Raw genomic sequence first — 16,306 nt, 5'->3', positions numbered from 1 at the left:
GGGTTACACATCCCGCTGCGCGCCTAGAAACGAGAGCCGCTCCCCAGCCGTGACAGCTCACCGGTTTTATGCGCCCGAAGTGGCGCGTCTGGCAGCCGTTCCACCCCTCTCCTCTCCTGATTGGCCGCCGGGGAAGCGCCGCGCCCAGCGATTGGCCCAAGATGCGGCAGCTCGCCCGGTGATTGGCTAACGGCGGCGGAAAGAGTTGGCCACTAGGGGGGCAGGGGAAGATGGCGGCTGTGCTGGAGGTGGAGGTTGGCGGCCCCGTTGACCGTGAGGTGGAGGAGGTGCGGGGAATGGGGCTGGCGGGGGCTGGGTGGGGGGGAACCGGGCAGAGCAGGGCAGGTGGGGAAGGGCTGCGGGACGTCTCTGTGAAGGGGAGCTGCAGCGGGCGTGGGGCCTGGGGGACGCAGGGTCCGGGGGAGCGGGGTAGGGATGTGCGCTGAGGAGCTCGGAGGGTCCCTGGAATGGGACGGCGGCGGCTCTGGGTCACTCTGAGCTTGTAGGTCTTTGGGGCAAGTAAGCGTGGGGAAGGTTAGGCTGGGGGGGGATCCTTGGTGTAGGAGGACATTGAGAGTCCCGGGGCAGGGTGGCACTGGGAGCTTCGGAGGGTCGATAGGGCAGGGACAGTGCGGGCCCTGGGGACAGGAGGGCAGGGATGGAGGCCCAGATGTTGTTCCCATGCTGGCTTTTAAGCGTTCCTGGGGATGAAAAATTACAAAACTGAAAAAAAAAAAATCTGTCTGGAAAGATGGAATTGGGAGCAGGGTGGGTGCGTCTGTCACAGTGTGCGTGCCACTTTCTGGTACTTCTGCCCCGGGCTTTGCAGCGGCTCTTCACCGTTCATTGTGCTTTATGCTTGGGAATTTTACTTCGCTTGTAGAGAGCCAGGAGAACCTGATTCCATCCTGTCTGCGCTGTGGGAGTGGTAACACAGGGGTCATAAGTCATTTAGCTGGTACAGTCAGGTTTTTGTTGGTTTTTTATTTTTTTGTGCCTTTTCTCGAGAATTGATGGCGTGGCTTAAAAATTCTGAGATGCTGATGGTTGTTTTGAAGATTCCTGGCAGGACCAAGTTGTGGAGATTCCCTAGTGGATGGCTGAGCTGTGGGAGCTTGTACCTCCTTCCTGTGCCCTGTGTTGCTGCAGGAGAGTGGTGCAGTAGGGTGATGGGAGGATTAAACCACAGATCAGTTACTCTTGAGGTGCTGCTGGTTATATTTTAAGATACTCCTTGGTGACTTTGTATGTAAAAATGTGGAAGATCCAAATTTCTGATCCTCAGAAGTGAAATTTCCACTTTTCATTCCATCGGGGGCTGGCAGAGAGGGTGTTACAAGGAGGCAGTGAATGATGAGGTGCATATAGGACGTGCTTATCCCCGTGATTCCACAAATTGTTGGTACAAAACCTATCTGCTTGTATTGTCCTGAGGTCTTGGCAGCTCTTTGGGCAGAGCAGGTTGCTGATGAGCCACTCGTGGTGGGGACCTGAAAGCAGTTTAACATTCCCCCAGAATAACACCGAGTGTCTCATGGCCCTGGCTCTGCCTCTGAGGAGGCAAAGGTTTAATTTCCATTTACCCAAATGTTAGATCAGTTGGGACATTTCCACTCCCTGCTCCTTGTTCCTGTGTCTTAAGAGCTGAAAAAACACAGAATTGAGATTCCAAAATCTGTTCAGACTTTCTCTAAAGGATATGCCTTGTCCCAACCTGCCTTGGTTGGACTTACAGCGCTGTGGAGATTTGTCTTCTTCTTATTTCAGGTTGTTCCTGATAGGTGCTGGGAGACAAAGACTCAGGCTAGGGCAATGGGAAAGGTGAGATCAGGGCTGTCGGTTGCTCTGGAGCTTTGAACCGAAATCAGCAGCTGCTTATTCTCCATCCTCAAGGCATTCTTCTTGCCTCCTTTGGAGATTTAGAGCATAAGTAGATTACAGCCAGCACACAGTGGCATGTATGTTTGCCCAGAGATCCTCCCAGCTCCCTGGGCTGTGAGGAACATGTGGCTCCAGCTTTGGTGTTATCCATATCAACAGCCTTTGTGCTTTTCTAGAGGGGGTTATTCTGTGACTGTCCCAGTGGTGGGAATCCTAGGTTTGTGGAGGCTTTGGGGCATCAGCCCCTGCAGAAAACCAGGGAGTGGCACGAGATTCTTCCAAAGGCCATGATACCACGTCCAAGGAGAGGACTGGACTTTAGTCCTAGATATCCAGTTTTTTCTAGCCATCACCCAGAGGAGGCTGAGGTTTTTGAGAGGATTGTGAGTTACAGAGGAGACAAAGAGCAGAAGAATTGTTCTTAATTCCTTTTTTTAAAAACAAAAAGTTTGTCTAAGAGCTGTAGTTGGTTGCACCCTGGGTCCTGTGCTCTGTGTGTGGCAGCTGGAGGATGCTGAAACAGGTGTAGGCTGGTCCTCAACACTTGGTAGAGCTCATCTTGAGCTGCTTCAGTCACCCTAAATGTTCTTGTCAAACCCTTCTTGGTAAAGGGAGATATAGGAGTAGAGGTTCTTCAACCCCAAACTAGAAATGGAATGAATGCTTGCTAGCAAGAGCAGGTGCTTCCTTCACCATTGCTGTGCGTTTTTAGCCCTAGTCCAAAATGTCTGTGCTAAGAGAGTGTGCAGATCAAGGAGGGGTTAACTGGAAGGTCTGACTCAGGGTGGCTGCTCTGCCAAGTCCTGTCTGACAGTCATCAGATCCCTCCCAACATTCTTTCTGTCATGTCCTGGCCCCCCCGTAATAAAGTTATTTCAGGAGCTTTGAGCTCTGGGGAATCTGGTGAAGCTCAGTCCTTCTAATTGAGAGAAAATTGTGTCCAGGGCCATGGATCCCTGGTTGGCCTGGGAGCACATCTCGGAAGAAGCCCGCTCTGAGCAATGCCAGCAGTATTTCCACAGGGTTTGGGGCTGAGGCAGCTTGAATGCATTTACTGGAAGAATTTGGAGATTCAGTGAAGATGCTGAAGGAAAGAGGCTGGTAAATATCCCAGTCTGTAAGATGGGACCAACACTGGATGGAGTGGCTGCTAGTGTGGTACAGAGGAGTGAGCTGAGCTGCTGCATAGGAATGAAAATTACTGCTGTGGTTAGAAGGTGCTTGTCAAATGTCTTCATCCTCACTTCAGCAAGGGTGAGGGCAGAGCCTGGGAGGAGTGGGGGTCTCATGGGGGGAGGCAGTGGGAGCACTCAGGTGATTCCCAGAGCTTATAGAGGTATTGACCTGTGGTGGAGCCAACAAGCACTAGGGGTTTCTCAGCTTCTCCTGTGCACAGTGACTAGCAAACATTTTAAAATCTCCTTTTTTCCTGTTTATTTGGAGCAGTTCTTGCTCCAAGTTACATCTCAGCAACTGAATTGATGCATCTGGATGTGGCTGCTTTAGGTGGTTGGGGAATTTGGTGGATACAAACACCCTCCTTGGTGTCAGGTTGTCACCACCTTCCCTTGGCATCTGATGCAAGCCAGTGAGCTCCAACAAGGATTTTCATAGCTTTAGATTTTGCGTCTAAGTCCTGAAATGTTTCTTCAGGACTTGATTCTCAAGGGCTGAATTTCTTGCAGGTGTTGCTCTGGGGTGAAGCTCAGCAGATGTTCCACATCAGGCAGACAGATTGCTGCCGTGTGTTTTTATCTGCCTCCTCACCCTGGGATATAATTACATGCCACAGAGGAAAGGAGGCAGCTGTGCATTTTCAGCTGAGCCTGGCTGGCATCAGAGCTGTTGCCTGGGGGACACCTGTGTGCTGGTGGTGGTGACCAGGCAGATGAGGTGACTGCTGCACAAAGCTGGGGAGAGCCCCAGCATAAAGGCTGTATCCAAGCCTGTGGCCCTGTACCCAGTGGGGTGAGGTGGAGCTTGTTCTTGTGTACACATCTCCGGTGTGTGCAGGAAAGAGTGATAACAGTCCGTGCTATGGCTTGTTTCCAACCTTCATCTCCAACACCTCAGCAATCCTGGAGTGTCTCTGGCACTGTGAGGATTTGTAAACCCCACATGTATGTTCCCAGCCCAGATGAGTTGCTCTTGATTTAATCTGAGTTTGTGTCTCACCAAGAAAAGGTGATGGGAAGAGCTGTGGGATTCCCTTCCCTGTGCCTTGGGTCAGGGTGGGCTGCCTGGTCAGTGAGCCCTTGTGGGGACATGACTGGTGCTGGAGGCTCCTCAGCAGTTAGGTGAAGATTTCGAGGGAAGGTTTTGCCCAGAGAAGCTGTGAACTCCCCATCCCTGGAGGTGTTCAGGGGTGGGTTGGGTGGTGCTTGGAGCAGTCTGGTCTAGTGGCGGTGTCCCCACAGGAGGAGGGTTGGAGCAAAATAAGCTTTAAGGTCTCTCCAAGTCAAAGCATTCTGTGGTATCCATTGTCAATCATCACTAATAACCGCAGCTCCCCTTGCTCTCTGTAGCTCCTGCCTGTGATGTCTAGGAGTATCTTCCAATTACCTCAGCAAAGCAAGGCCTAAATCTTTCTTTTACTGTGATTTTAAAATCTTTTTAGTGTTGATTCGTTGCTGGTGTGTGACATACTGTTCCCTGTCCTGCTGCCTAGTGGGACTTTGGACTCCTACCATAGGTGAGAGCATTGGCTTCACTGAGATCACCATTCTATGCCCTGAGACACCTGGCTGAGTTGTGAATTGAAGCCAGTTCTCTGTTCTGCTCAGATGGGATGGTGGACAGAGCTTTGGCTCCAGTGAAATACAGGAGTGTAAGTGGCGGAGGAGCAGGCGGAGTCACTGATCTTCCTGGGAAGGTGAAGGACAGCTCTGGGCTGTGCTGGCACTATAGACATGTTGAGGTTTCTTATTTAAGGCATCTGAATCTAGAGTTTCCCAGCAGCTGATTTCATGGTTGTTTGTTTGTTTGTTTTTTTCTCCCTAGGTCGATCTTTCACACTTGTCCCCAGAGGAGAGATGGAGGTGAGTGTTTTGGGAGCTGATTTGGAGCATAGAGCTCAATTGAGCACCTGCTACTGACCAGAGCTACCAGCAGCACAACCTGTGATCACAGTGGGGCAGAAAAGGATCACTATTTTTTGATGGGGGGAGGTATGAGTTATCTTAAAAGGCGATAATATTTTTTTTTCTTTCAAACTGCTGCTAAATATAGAATCATAGAATAGTTTAGCTTGCAAAAGCCCTCTGAGATGATAGAGTCCAACGGTTCTCCCAGCACTGCCGTGGTCACCACTAAACCATGTCCCCAGATGTCACATGTCTACATGTCTATTAAATCCCTCCAGGGATGGGGATTCCACCGCTGCCCTGGGTAGCCTATGCCTGCACTGGACAGCTCTTTCTGTGTAGAAACTTTCCCAAAATCCATCCTAAAACTCCTGTGGTACAACCTGATGTCATTTTCTCTTTTCCCGTCACTTGTTAACTGGAAGAAGAGCCCAACCCCTGCCTGGGCCCACCCTCCTGTCAGGGTCTTGTAGGGAGCAAGAAGATCCCCACCAAACCTCCTTTTGTCCAGGCTGAGCGCCCCCAGCTCCCTCAGCCATTCCTCACCAGACCTGTGTTCTTGACCCTTCTCCAGCTCTTTTACCCTTCTCTGGACACCCTCCCAGCCCTTCAATGTCTGTTGTGCAGTAAGGGACTTGAAAAATTCCTTTTTGCCTTAGCCAAACCAATTTAATCCAGATGCTTATTGAAAATCACAGTCAGACTGGACTCTCAGTGTTGCACCAACACAGGCTGGGGGCCAACTTGCTGGAGCAGGTCTGTGGAGAAGGTATACAGCCTCGGGGTCCTGGTGGAGAACAAGCTGTCCCTGAGCCAGCAGTGCCCTGTGGGCCGAGGAGGCCAATGGGATCCTGGGATGCATTGGGAGCAGCATTGCCAGCAGGTCAAAGGAAGTGATCCTGACCCTCTGCTCAGCCCTGGTGAGGCACCTCTGGAGTGCTGTGTCCACTTCTGAGCTCCTCAGGACAAGAGAGACAGGGAGCTCGTGGAGCAGGTCCTGTGGAGGTGACAGAGATGGTCAGGGGACTGGAGCATCTCTCTTAGGAGCAAAGGCTGAGGGAGCTGGGGCTGTTGAGCCTCAAGAGGAGATGACTGAGAGGGGACCTCATCAATGTCTGTCGGTGTCTGCAGGGAGGGATCAGAGCGTGGACCAGGCTCTGCTAAGTGGTGCCCAGCAATGGCTCAAGAGGCCACAGGCAGAAACTGATGCACAGAATGTTCCTTGTGAACATGAGGAAGAAATTCTTTCCTGTGCAGTAACCGAGCACTAGAACAGATTGCTCAGAAAGGGTTTGGAGTCTCCCTCACTGGAGATATTCCTGAACCGTCTGAATGCAATCCTGTGCCACGTGGTCTAGGATGATCCTGCCTGAGCAGGGAGGTTGGACCAGTTGACCCACTGTGGTGCCTTGCAGCCTGATTTTGTGATTCTGTGTTAGTTTCCAGAGAATGACTTAAAATCAGAGAATTTGGCATATTTGTTAGGTTTGGATTTTTTGTTTCCTCTAACTTCTTGAACAGTATTAGCACCTAGAGACCAAGACATAAGGATGTCACAGCTCTTCATTCCACCTTGGTTTTTCGTCAGACAGCACAAGCTGGGCAAAGAAACCCCAGGTGCCTGGGAAGTATCAGTCTGGAAATTACTTGTTCCAGAATGCTCAGGCTGGAGAGAAGCAATTTGCTGGGGTTTGGGGGTTTTGCCAAATGTCAGGTGTTCCCCCCATTCTCCACCCCGACCCTTCCAGCCTTTCCTTTGTTGGACAAGAGGGACAACAGTGTTAGTGGTTCCAAAACCAGGCTGAGGGTTTGATAGTGAGAATTAGCGCACGCTCTGGGTCAAACAGTTGCAGTGTGCTTTGAGAAGACGCTGCTTGATCAGGAGGGTTTAGAGAGATGACCCCATTGGTGGTCCCTTCTAACCTTGCCCATACTGGGATTGTGTGTTTTGTCGACTGTGCGCTCCATGTTCATTAGTCCAGGTACGTCAGTGGGAGTTCTCCACCTCCTTCACGCTCAGATGAGCAAAGCATTGTTCTTGGCTTTCACAGCATAGAAATGAGCTGGTCCCAGAGCAGCCTTTTGTCCCTTCCCCTCTGCATTGTCCACAAACACAATTCCTCTTAGTGCTGTTTTTCCATTTGGTCTTCCTGGCTCTCCTGAGGTGTTTGTACCCCAGCATGCAGTCTGTGCCAGTGTGCTCTTCAGCCGCCTTTTCCTGGTTGTTGCAGGGTGGAGCATGTGCGGATGCATGCCAAGCACCGCGGGCACGAGGCAATGCATGCCGAAATGGTCCTCATCCTCATCGCCACACTCGTGGTGGCACAGCTCCTCCTGGTTCAGTGGAAGCAGCGGCACCCTCGCTCCTACAATGTAAGTGACCCCCACAGCCCTTCTGCTCCTGACGCTGGATGTGAGTGCTGAGCGATGCCCTCCTGTTGCTGATGAGAGAAGCGTTCCTGGTTTTCCTGTTGTCTCGTGTTGTGATTACCCTGTCTTCCCAGCATTCCCTTGTTTCTCCCAGCACATGGGGGATTCTGGCTAGGGATGAGGATGGATGAACCTGAAGGCCTCCGGTTTCTGTTGGAACTGATGCAAATAACTCTGTGTGACATAGTACTTCAACAGCAGGGATGGACAAGCAGATCTTGGGGCTTGTCCTGAGGGCAGCTGCATTTTATGGGTGCTTCCTTGGAAGCAATGGGGGCTTCTTGCTGCTGGCAGCTTGGGTTTGATGGTTCCTGCAGCACTCTGCTGAGCAGACCTGCCACTTGCTGATGCCACTGGCTTGTCTGGGTCTGGTAGTTACCTGAAGCAACTTCACTCTGACTTCCTTTTCATAATAATAATAATAATATTGATTTAATGTTTCCAGGTAGTACCTGTAGTCTTCTGTGAACTTTAAACCAAACCTGTTTGCCTGTTTCCCTCCAGTAGCACTGTGGGAGCTCAGCTGCCCAGCTCTAGATCCTTTTGGGAATAGGCTGTCATGCAGAGGCAAGCAAAACCTTCTTGCCTCATGTAATACCTAATACCTGTCTGAGGTGTCTGTGCTTGCAGCGTTGGGACCCTGGGAAGCCAAAGGTTTATGCAGCTGCCTTACAACAACTCCTTGTGTGGATCATCTCCCATACATGCCTCTGGAGATGATTCCTCTGCATTCTCCTGCCAGCTGTACCCTTTGCTACCAAGAATCACGTGGCTGCTGCCTCTGACTCCCTCACAACACCACGGAACTCTTTGAGTTGCAAAAGCCCTCTGAGATCATTGAGTCCAACTGTTCATTCTGCACTGCCAAGCCTTGCACTAAACTGTGTCCCCAAGTGCCACAACCACACAGCTTTTAAATCCCTCCAGGGATACTGACTCCATCACTGCCCCAGGCAGCCTGTGCCAGGGTTTCACCACCCTTTCTGGGAAGAAGATTTCCCAATATGCAACCTTAACCTTCTCTAGCAAAACTTGCAGCCTTTTCCTAGTGTCCTGTCACTTGTAACCTGGGAGCACAGACTGGGGCCCATTTGGTTATAACCTTTTTTCAGGTAGAGGCAGAGAGCAGAAAGGTCCCCGCCGAGTTTCCTTTTTTCCAGGCTGAGCCTTCCCAGCTCCCTCAGTTGTTCCCTCTCCGGTTCATGCGCTGAGCTTTGAGCTCTTCTCTAGGTGCCACAGGTCAAACCTCCCCAGGTTCCTGGTACAATTCAGGGCCATTTGATGCGGGCAGGAAAATGGTTGCCACAGCTGACAGGGTGTTTCTGATGTTTGAGGCGCAGAGAACCAGCTCCAAATGTCTCTCCTCTGTTCCTGCAGATGGTGACCCTCTTCCAGATGTGGGTAGTGCCTCTGTATTTCACTATCAAGCTGAACTGGTGGAGGTTCCTGGTGGTCTGGGTGCTCTTCTCAGCAGTCACAGCTTTTGTCACCTTCCGGGCCACTCGAAAGCCTCTGGTACAGACAACACCCAGGTTTGTCTGCTGTTCCTGGGGAAACTCCTAAGCCCCAGGGTTACCATTAAAAAGGATTTCTTTCCAGTTTCCCTGTTACAGATGTGTATTAAGCTTTGCACCCTGGGAGTATGAGAGCCCTGCACGTGTGAAACGGTGTGAAGCACTTAACTGGCTGCTGGCTGCCAGCCCAGTATACCTGGTACCTCGGTGGGGGGTGGAAAGGTAGATTCCACATGGGCTGGTGTCCTCAGCCAAGGCATTCCCTGCATGCAGCATGCTTTGTTATTGCCTTTGGAGATCATGAGGTTTCTGGTTTGGAAGTCAAGACTGAGCAGACTTTGATAGGTTGAATTCGGAAGCTCTTGCACATGTGTAGGGTAGGTGAAGTGTCTGCAAAAACACAACGGGTGAAAAATAAAACTCTTCAGATGATTTGCACACTTTGATTCAGGAAAAAATGAAGTAATTAAATTACTTGTTTTAATTCTTTACAGGCTGGTTTATAAATGGTTTCTACTAATATACAAGATCAGCTATGCTACTGGGATCGTGGGGTACATGGCTGTCATGTTTACGCTTTTTGGTCTTAACTTATTATTCAGGTCAGTGAATCTTTCAGCTTCCACTCCTGGGGCGATGGGGTGGAACACACCTTTGGCTATTACTCTGGGAAAACAGTTTACTTGGCAGTCTGATTAATTGGGCCAAAGAGACTATTGGGGTGTCTTTTCACTCCTGGGAGGATTACAGGTAAGGTGCTGGTACCTGAACTGGTCCAGGTTGCTGGAGAGCCCTCTTTCCAGCTCACTTGTTGGCAGCTCCCCCAGCTCCGTGGTGTCCAGCTTGGGGGCAGCAGTGGCATTTTTTTTGGCTATACTGCAAGAAGCAGCCAGTCCATGGGTGGTGGCAGAGAACTCTAGCCCAAACTAGCTTCATTGTTAGAGAGGTCAGCTGCTTCTCTGGAATAACACATTCTCTGGAATATGGTTAGAGTGGCTTTACCCTCAAAAAGCCTCGTTGATGGTTTTTCTGTTGTAGAATCAAACCCGAAGATGCAATGGACTTTGGCATCTCCCTCCTCTTCTACGGTCTTTACTATGGAGTGCTGGAACGGGACTTTGCTGAGATGTGTGCAGATTACATGGCCTCGACCATCGGGGTGAGTTCACGATGGACTGTCCCCTAGGCCAGAGTTGGGCCCCATATCAGGGGGCGTGAAGCATGTTGGTCTCAGCAGCAGTTTTGGCTTTCCTCAAATGGGAGTTCCCCCCCTCAACGAAGGGTCACTGGATCTAATGTAACAAGAGTTGCTCTGATATCCTTCCTGAAGAGCGCAGCCTCTGCAGGGTCCCATCTCCAGGACAAGAAGTTCTTCCCTGTGAGGGTGGTGAGACACTGGCACAGATTTCCCAGAGAAGCTGTGGCTGCCCCATCCCCTGGAAGTGTTACAGGCCAGACTGGATGGAGTTTGTAACAACCTGGATTAGTGGAAGGTTTCCCTGCCCACGAAAGGAGGTTGGAACTGGGTGACCTTCAAGGTCCCTTCCAACCCAAGCCATTCTCTTGTTCTATGGAGAAGTGGAATAGCCCTGCTAAACTGACAAATATTTCTTTTCCTGGGCCTTTAAAATCTCCAGTGCCAATGAACATTCCCATTTCTAACACTACTGTGCTTGCATTAACTTGTGACCTGCAGCCACCAGGGAAGGATTCACGCTGTGGGCTTCCTGCCTTGTACCTGCTGCAACTTTAGCTGTCCCTGTGGACAGAGGACACAGTGGCCTAAAATCTGTCACCCACTCCTGGTATCAAAATAACCCACCCCACCAAAAATACATGACCTAGGACAGCAGTGGAGTAGGTCATGTTTCTTCTTTTCAGCAGCTGTTTAGGGTCCTGGACTTTGTTTCCTTGTTTATGAGCTTTCTTCTACTGCTCCTTGTGCTGCTCTAGGCCCTGGTCTGCCACACTAGGACACCTTGGCACAGCTTAGGTCTCTCTTAGATTCTCAGGGCTCTGTTGGATACTCAGAGCAAAGCTGTGCCAGGACTCTGCCAGAGGCATGTTTTGCTGATGATACTAAACCAGGAGGAGCTGTGACCTCCTTGGAGAGAGAGCTGGGCAAGCATCAGCTGTGTGAAATTGAACAAGGGCAAGTGCCAGATTCCCCACCTGGGATGGTGTAATCCTGGTTGTAGGGACAAATTTGGGAATAAGAGTCCAGAGAAAGTTCTCTGGAAAGGGATTAGGGAGTTTGGGTTGAATGTGAGTAAGTAGTGTGTCCTGGCAGCTAAAAGCACCAGCTGTGTCCTGGGGTGCATCAGTGTGTGGCCAGGGGAGGTGGTTGTCCAGCAATAAGCCATGAGGAAATGAAGTGAAGCTGAATCAGGTGATGTGCAGGTTGGACATGGGGTAAAGGTTATTTACCCAGAGGGAACAAGCTCCCCAGGGACATGATCACGTCATCAAGTCTGCCAGAGTTCGAAGAGTCTCTTAATCATATTGTTTAGTTTCGGGTAGTGCAATGGAGCGGAGAGTTTGACTCCATGATCCTGTAGGGTCCCTTGCAGCTGGAGTGTGTGGGACCTGGTTTTGTGCCTGCACTCTCCGTGTTGTGTCAGGCCTGTGCTGAGCCATCAGACTTGGAAATGGAGAGGGGCAGCTGCTCTGCGCTTTGCTGAATGAGTTTCAGGGACCTGCAGGGCTGGAAGTGGGGGCTGTATCTAACTAGCAGCCCAAGGTTGTAGTTCTGGGTCAAAGCTGTGACCTCTAGCTTGTCCTGCACTCTCCCCTAGTTTCTGCCCTGGGTGCACGGCCCTGGCAGGTAGCTGAATACCCACCTGGCTGTTGGAGTGCAAAGAGGGGTGGCCCCTCAACATGGGGAGGGGGTGCATGGGGCTGGGGTGTGATGGGCCACTGCATCACTGAGCAGCTGTCCTGTTGTAGTTGTACAGCCAGACCTGTAACAAGATTTTTAAGCCCCAAAAGCCAGGGCTGGACTCCTGAGGTGCTGCCCCAGCCCTCCTTAGAGCTTAGCTGTGCCACCATGGGTGCGGGACACATGCCCTGCCACTGTCACCACTCTCCCTGTGCTCTGCCCTCGCTCAGTTCTACAGCGCCTCAGGGATGCCCACCAAGCACCTCTCCGACAGCGTCTGTGCCGTCTGTGGCCAGCAGATCTTCGTGGATGTCAATGAGGAAGGGATCATTGAGAACACCTACCGCCTCTCCTGCAATCATGTGTATCCTTCTCTGCAGGTGCCTGCCCCTGCCTCACTGGCCCCACACTGGGGTGGGCAGCAGGGAGCTCCTGTCCCATGCACTGGGTGAAGAAATGCCTGTGCTCAGACTTGGGGCTATCCAGCTAAATTTGCATGTGATCTATGCCTATGTCATCACTGACTTGGCATGGGAAGAGGTGTCCCTGAAATTACTTCTTTGCCAGTAACAAGTGATTGTTTCCTCTTCCTTCTCCTCCCCAGCTACCTCAGCTGAGCCATGGAGCTGCAGCTCAGTTTTTACTTGCTTTTTCCAAATCTGCTGTGACCCATCTGCCTGGCAGTGTCCCTAGCAAATGTTGTAGGGGAAGTGATGGTGTGAGGTCAGGACATGAGGCATCCCTGCTCCATGCTACCCTGGCCCCTCATCAGAGACGCAATGCAGTGGGTTCTGAGTGTCCATAAGGAAGAATTGTGGGGAAACACTGCTGACCCCCCGTGAAAACAGCCCCCTGGTCCAGGAATGCTGATTGCTACCTGCTATGGTCACAGCCCAGCAGCTTCCTCCTTCTTCAGAACTCCTCCAGGGTTTCCAGCACACTGGAGTCACTCAGCCCTTCATGTCAGCTGATTGATGGGAAGTGTGTTTTGAAACTGAAGTCCTGGTTGGTGCTCAGCCCCAGCTGGGGCAGTGAGTCAGGGATTTTACCCATGGTGATTCAGTGTGGAGATAGGATGTCCTCTGGCACTGCCTGCGAGGTGGTTTCCAAACTGGGCCTGAGCAAAGGTCATGCTGGCAAAACTCAGAGCCTAAATTTAACTCTTGTAAAGTGTTGGTGAGATTTATGGCTGACACTGTGCAAGACCCCGGAACTGCTGCAGCTTGGGATGGTGTGGCTACCATAGGAGCTGATTGGTGCTCCTGGTGGTCCTCAGGGACAACGGCTGGCTGGGCACTCCTGCATCACTGACAAGGACATGACTCCTGTTGCTGCTCCCTGGCATTCTTCCATGGTTTGAGCAGCAGAGATAATTCTGGGGCAAGTTTATTCACTCAGTGACACCCCTGTATGTGGCAGAGTCAGCTGCAGCTACCTCATGTTTTCCTGTAACTTCTCCAGGGTGTTCTCAGGTTGTGCAAATGGTTGTGACAGAGCATAGCATGCACCTGTAAGTCAGACCCTTACTTACGGAGAAATTCCTTAAATGTTAATCTCCAGGAAGCCTTTGAAGAAGGCTTCCAAAATGCATGCAGTTCACAGAGCTTTCCCAGGCTGTCCAAACTTTCTCAGCGCTTGGGCACCATCACTAAAGAGTTTGAATCTCCCTGGTGCCCATGCATTGGTCAGGGCCTTCATGCTACCACCCTGGTTCTGTCCTGCTGTCCCGTGAGATCCTTCCCCTTTTCCTGGAAGCTGCTGCACCTTGGAAAGGGTTGTGGTTTGTGCAATGTACCATCCTCAAATGGCAGAATGTTTCCATGGCTCAGGGGGGACTTCCTTGGGCTTGGTGGTTTCCTCCACATTGAGCTGTGTATCCCCCTCTTCTTCCAGTTCCCCTTAACGTGCCACTCCCCAGGTTTCATGAGTTCTGCATCCGGGGCTGGTGCATTGTCGGGAAGAAGCAGACATGTCCATACTGCAAAGAGAAGGTGGATCTCAAGAGGATGTTCAGTAATCCGTATCCTTTCTCCTACTGGGAGCCAGCACTTTGGGAAGGGAAGCAGTGGGTAGAGCACAGAAGGGGCAAGAGGCTTGCCTGGCACCCTGAGTAGATCACTGCAGCATGTGGCTGTGGCAGAGACCCTGCAAAACCCAAGGCAAGCCTGGCCACAGCTGTCCCTCCATGAGGACCCATGTCTGTCCTTCCCTGAGTGCTTGTCCATCCCTCCCTGGGCACCTGTGTTCTCTGTCCCTGCTTTGGGGCACCTTTGGGTGGCTTGTGGGTGGCCATGCTTTTCTCATCCATTTCCCCACAGCTCTTTAACTCCTTCCTGCCCAGCTGGGAGAGACCACATGTCATGTACGGGCAGCTGCTGGACTGGCTGCGCTACTTGGTGGCCTGGCAGCCAGTGATCATTGGACTGGTCCAGGGAATCAACTACATCCTGGGGCTGGAGTAAGGGCAGGCAGTGGGGAGCCACGAAACCACAAGAGGACATTGCCACTGGGGATGCTGGCTTTGCTCCGTCACCTCTCAGGACCTTGGCCACCCCCAAGGACAGCAACATCGGGGCCCCTCCTGCCAGGGCTAGAGGAGGACTTTTTTAAAAAGCAATTCTTTTAATGAGCATATTTAAAACTTTCTATTGCAGCCAAAAAGAGACACATGTCCCCTTTCCCTGCCCTTCTCCAGTCCTTTGCAGAGCCCTGCTGGGCTGAGCTTTGGGCTGGGGGCTGTTCTCCAGCTCCCTCCTGCCACTCTGTCAGGGGAGGCCATGGGAAGAAGGGTCAAGGCTTTGCCGGCTCCAACGTCAGCACCCTGGAGCAGCCTTGCTGGCAGCGAGGATGGGATATGGGGGCTGTGGAGGAGAGGCTGGAGCCCAGCGCCCTGAAAGGGGATGGAAGGTCGCCTGGCTACCCCCGGATACCAGGTCTGCTCTGGGCACCATGAGTATGCCAACAGGAACCAAGCTGCTCTCTGGCATGGTGATGGCGGGCTCTGCCTTGAGGAACCCTTTTATATGCTCCCAGATTTTCTGTGTTTCCTCCCTGGAGTCCAGTGGTATCCCCTGACTGCTCGGGGGGCGGGGGGGGGGGGGGGTCAGCCAAGGCATGGAGTGGGGCCAGTCCTGTTCCTCTCTGTGCCCTTTTGGGTGATGGTAACAGTATGTCAAGAGCTGCCAAGAGCGGGTGCCCCTGCCCCAGGGCGCAGGTCCGCCCTCACTGGGTATTGCTCTTGGCACTGGAATAAAAGGGATGGAGTGAAGGTTGGGCTGGTGCTGGTGTTTCCCTGCCCCAGCATTACTCCATGACATCCTCCTGGCCATGCTGGTAAGGAGCCATGCTGATGCAAGTGGCCTTGGGCTCAATTTTTGGTAGTGGGTGGGGGCAAAGTCCCCAATCCCAGGGCCATCGGTGGTATTTTGGCATTTGGAGACTTGAGTCATATTCCCTGAGGGCACTGGGGTCTGGTGGAGGGCTACAAGGCAGCTTCTGGCTCAGGGGATTTGGGAAGTGGCCACAGTGGTGGCATGGCTGCCAGGAAGTATGTGTCGTCTGTGTTCCCCCTGGGGAACCCCAGCGCCATACTGCATCCTCCGAGTTTTCGTTTGGGTGAAACCACATTGCAGTGTTGTGCCAAACACCGAAATAAGAGCCCTGGAAACAGAGACACAGCCCTGGGTTTTTCTTGATCGTCTTCTCTGCTGCATGGTAGGGCCATGGTTCCTCCTTTTGTCTGCCCCAGAGGAAAGATACTGCATGGATGATAACCAAGCAGCCATCTGCATTCCCTGCCTACATCTTTCACCCTGTAGCATGCAGAGCTAAGCTGGTTGATGGTGGTGGGAACAGGAAGGTGGCAGAGGAACTGGGTGCTGCCATGAGAGCTGCCTCTGGCTCGTCTCTGCCCATTTGACACCCATGATTGCTGTGGGGAGGATGCAGCCACTGGCCTTATCCCAGCAGGAGGTCAGGAACCTACTGCACTTGCCGCGTCTCCAAGATAACTCCCCTTCCCACTACCTTCCTGCTCTTCTGGGAATGGATAACAAAACTCACTGGGAGTTTAGGGACTTTTTCCCAAGCCTTGCCAGGGCCTGTGACTCAGGTTGCTGTTTCTGCCCTGTTGCCGCACCTGCACTAGATTCCAGCCTTGGTGCTGCTGGAGGGTGAGGTGTTTGGGGATGGTCCCTGGTTTTGTAACCAGTGGGTTGTCAAAATCACATCTGCTGTCAAGGGGCTGGCTCTGGGGGTGTGAGACTGCTGTGGGACACTGGAGATGGCTTCCTGCAGCCAAGAACTAAAGCCCTGCAGGTTTCTATCTGCTAAGTTGTTGTCCTGCACCAGCTGGGACCCCCAGGGGCCAGCACCCAGACTCCCCCAGCCAGTGTACTCAGTCTCCTGGGGGCTTTACCCCCCTTCCTCCTCTGCAGTCCCTGCCTTGTCCCTGACCCCAAAGCGTCGGGGGAGCAAACCAGCATGTTCAGAATCCTGTGACACTCAGCCAGAGCCCCATG

The 16,306-nt window shown here is 52.1% G+C and overlaps 1 protein-coding gene across 4 annotated transcripts; it reads left to right on the top strand.

The window, feature by feature from the left end:
• The first annotated feature begins 21 nt into the window (after positions 1-21).
• On the top strand, positions 22-14,866 carry RNF121 (ring finger protein 121). Of its 4 annotated transcripts, none has more exons than XM_066209427.1 (9): positions 22-173; positions 4,882-4,919; positions 7,196-7,337; positions 8,772-8,926; positions 9,403-9,510; positions 9,947-10,067; positions 12,017-12,150; positions 13,705-13,806; positions 14,128-14,866. In XM_066209427.1, exons 1-9 carry the CDS (start codon positions 69-71, stop codon positions 14,246-14,248), a joined length of 1,026 nt encoding a protein of 341 aa, XP_066065524.1. In that variant the 5' UTR covers positions 22-68; the 3' UTR covers positions 14,249-14,866. The 4 variants fall into 4 exon arrangements, with proteins under 4 accessions (XP_066065524.1, XP_066065532.1, XP_066065522.1 ...); XM_066209435.1 differs by having other exon boundaries at positions 156-287; positions 14,105-14,866; XM_066209425.1 differs by having other exon boundaries at positions 163-278.
• Positions 14,867-16,306: the final 1,440 nt, after the last annotated feature.

This window comes from Chamaea fasciata, unplaced genomic scaffold, assembly GCF_029207755.1.
Source record: "Chamaea fasciata isolate MVZ Bird 193981 ecotype frontalis unplaced genomic scaffold, bChaFas1.0.hap1 SCAF_2, whole genome shotgun sequence".
NCBI lineage: Eukaryota > Metazoa > Chordata > Aves > Passeriformes > Sylviidae > Chamaea > Chamaea fasciata.
Note: the sequence above shows the minus strand (reverse complement) of the source record. Positions and strands in the feature narration are given on the sequence as shown.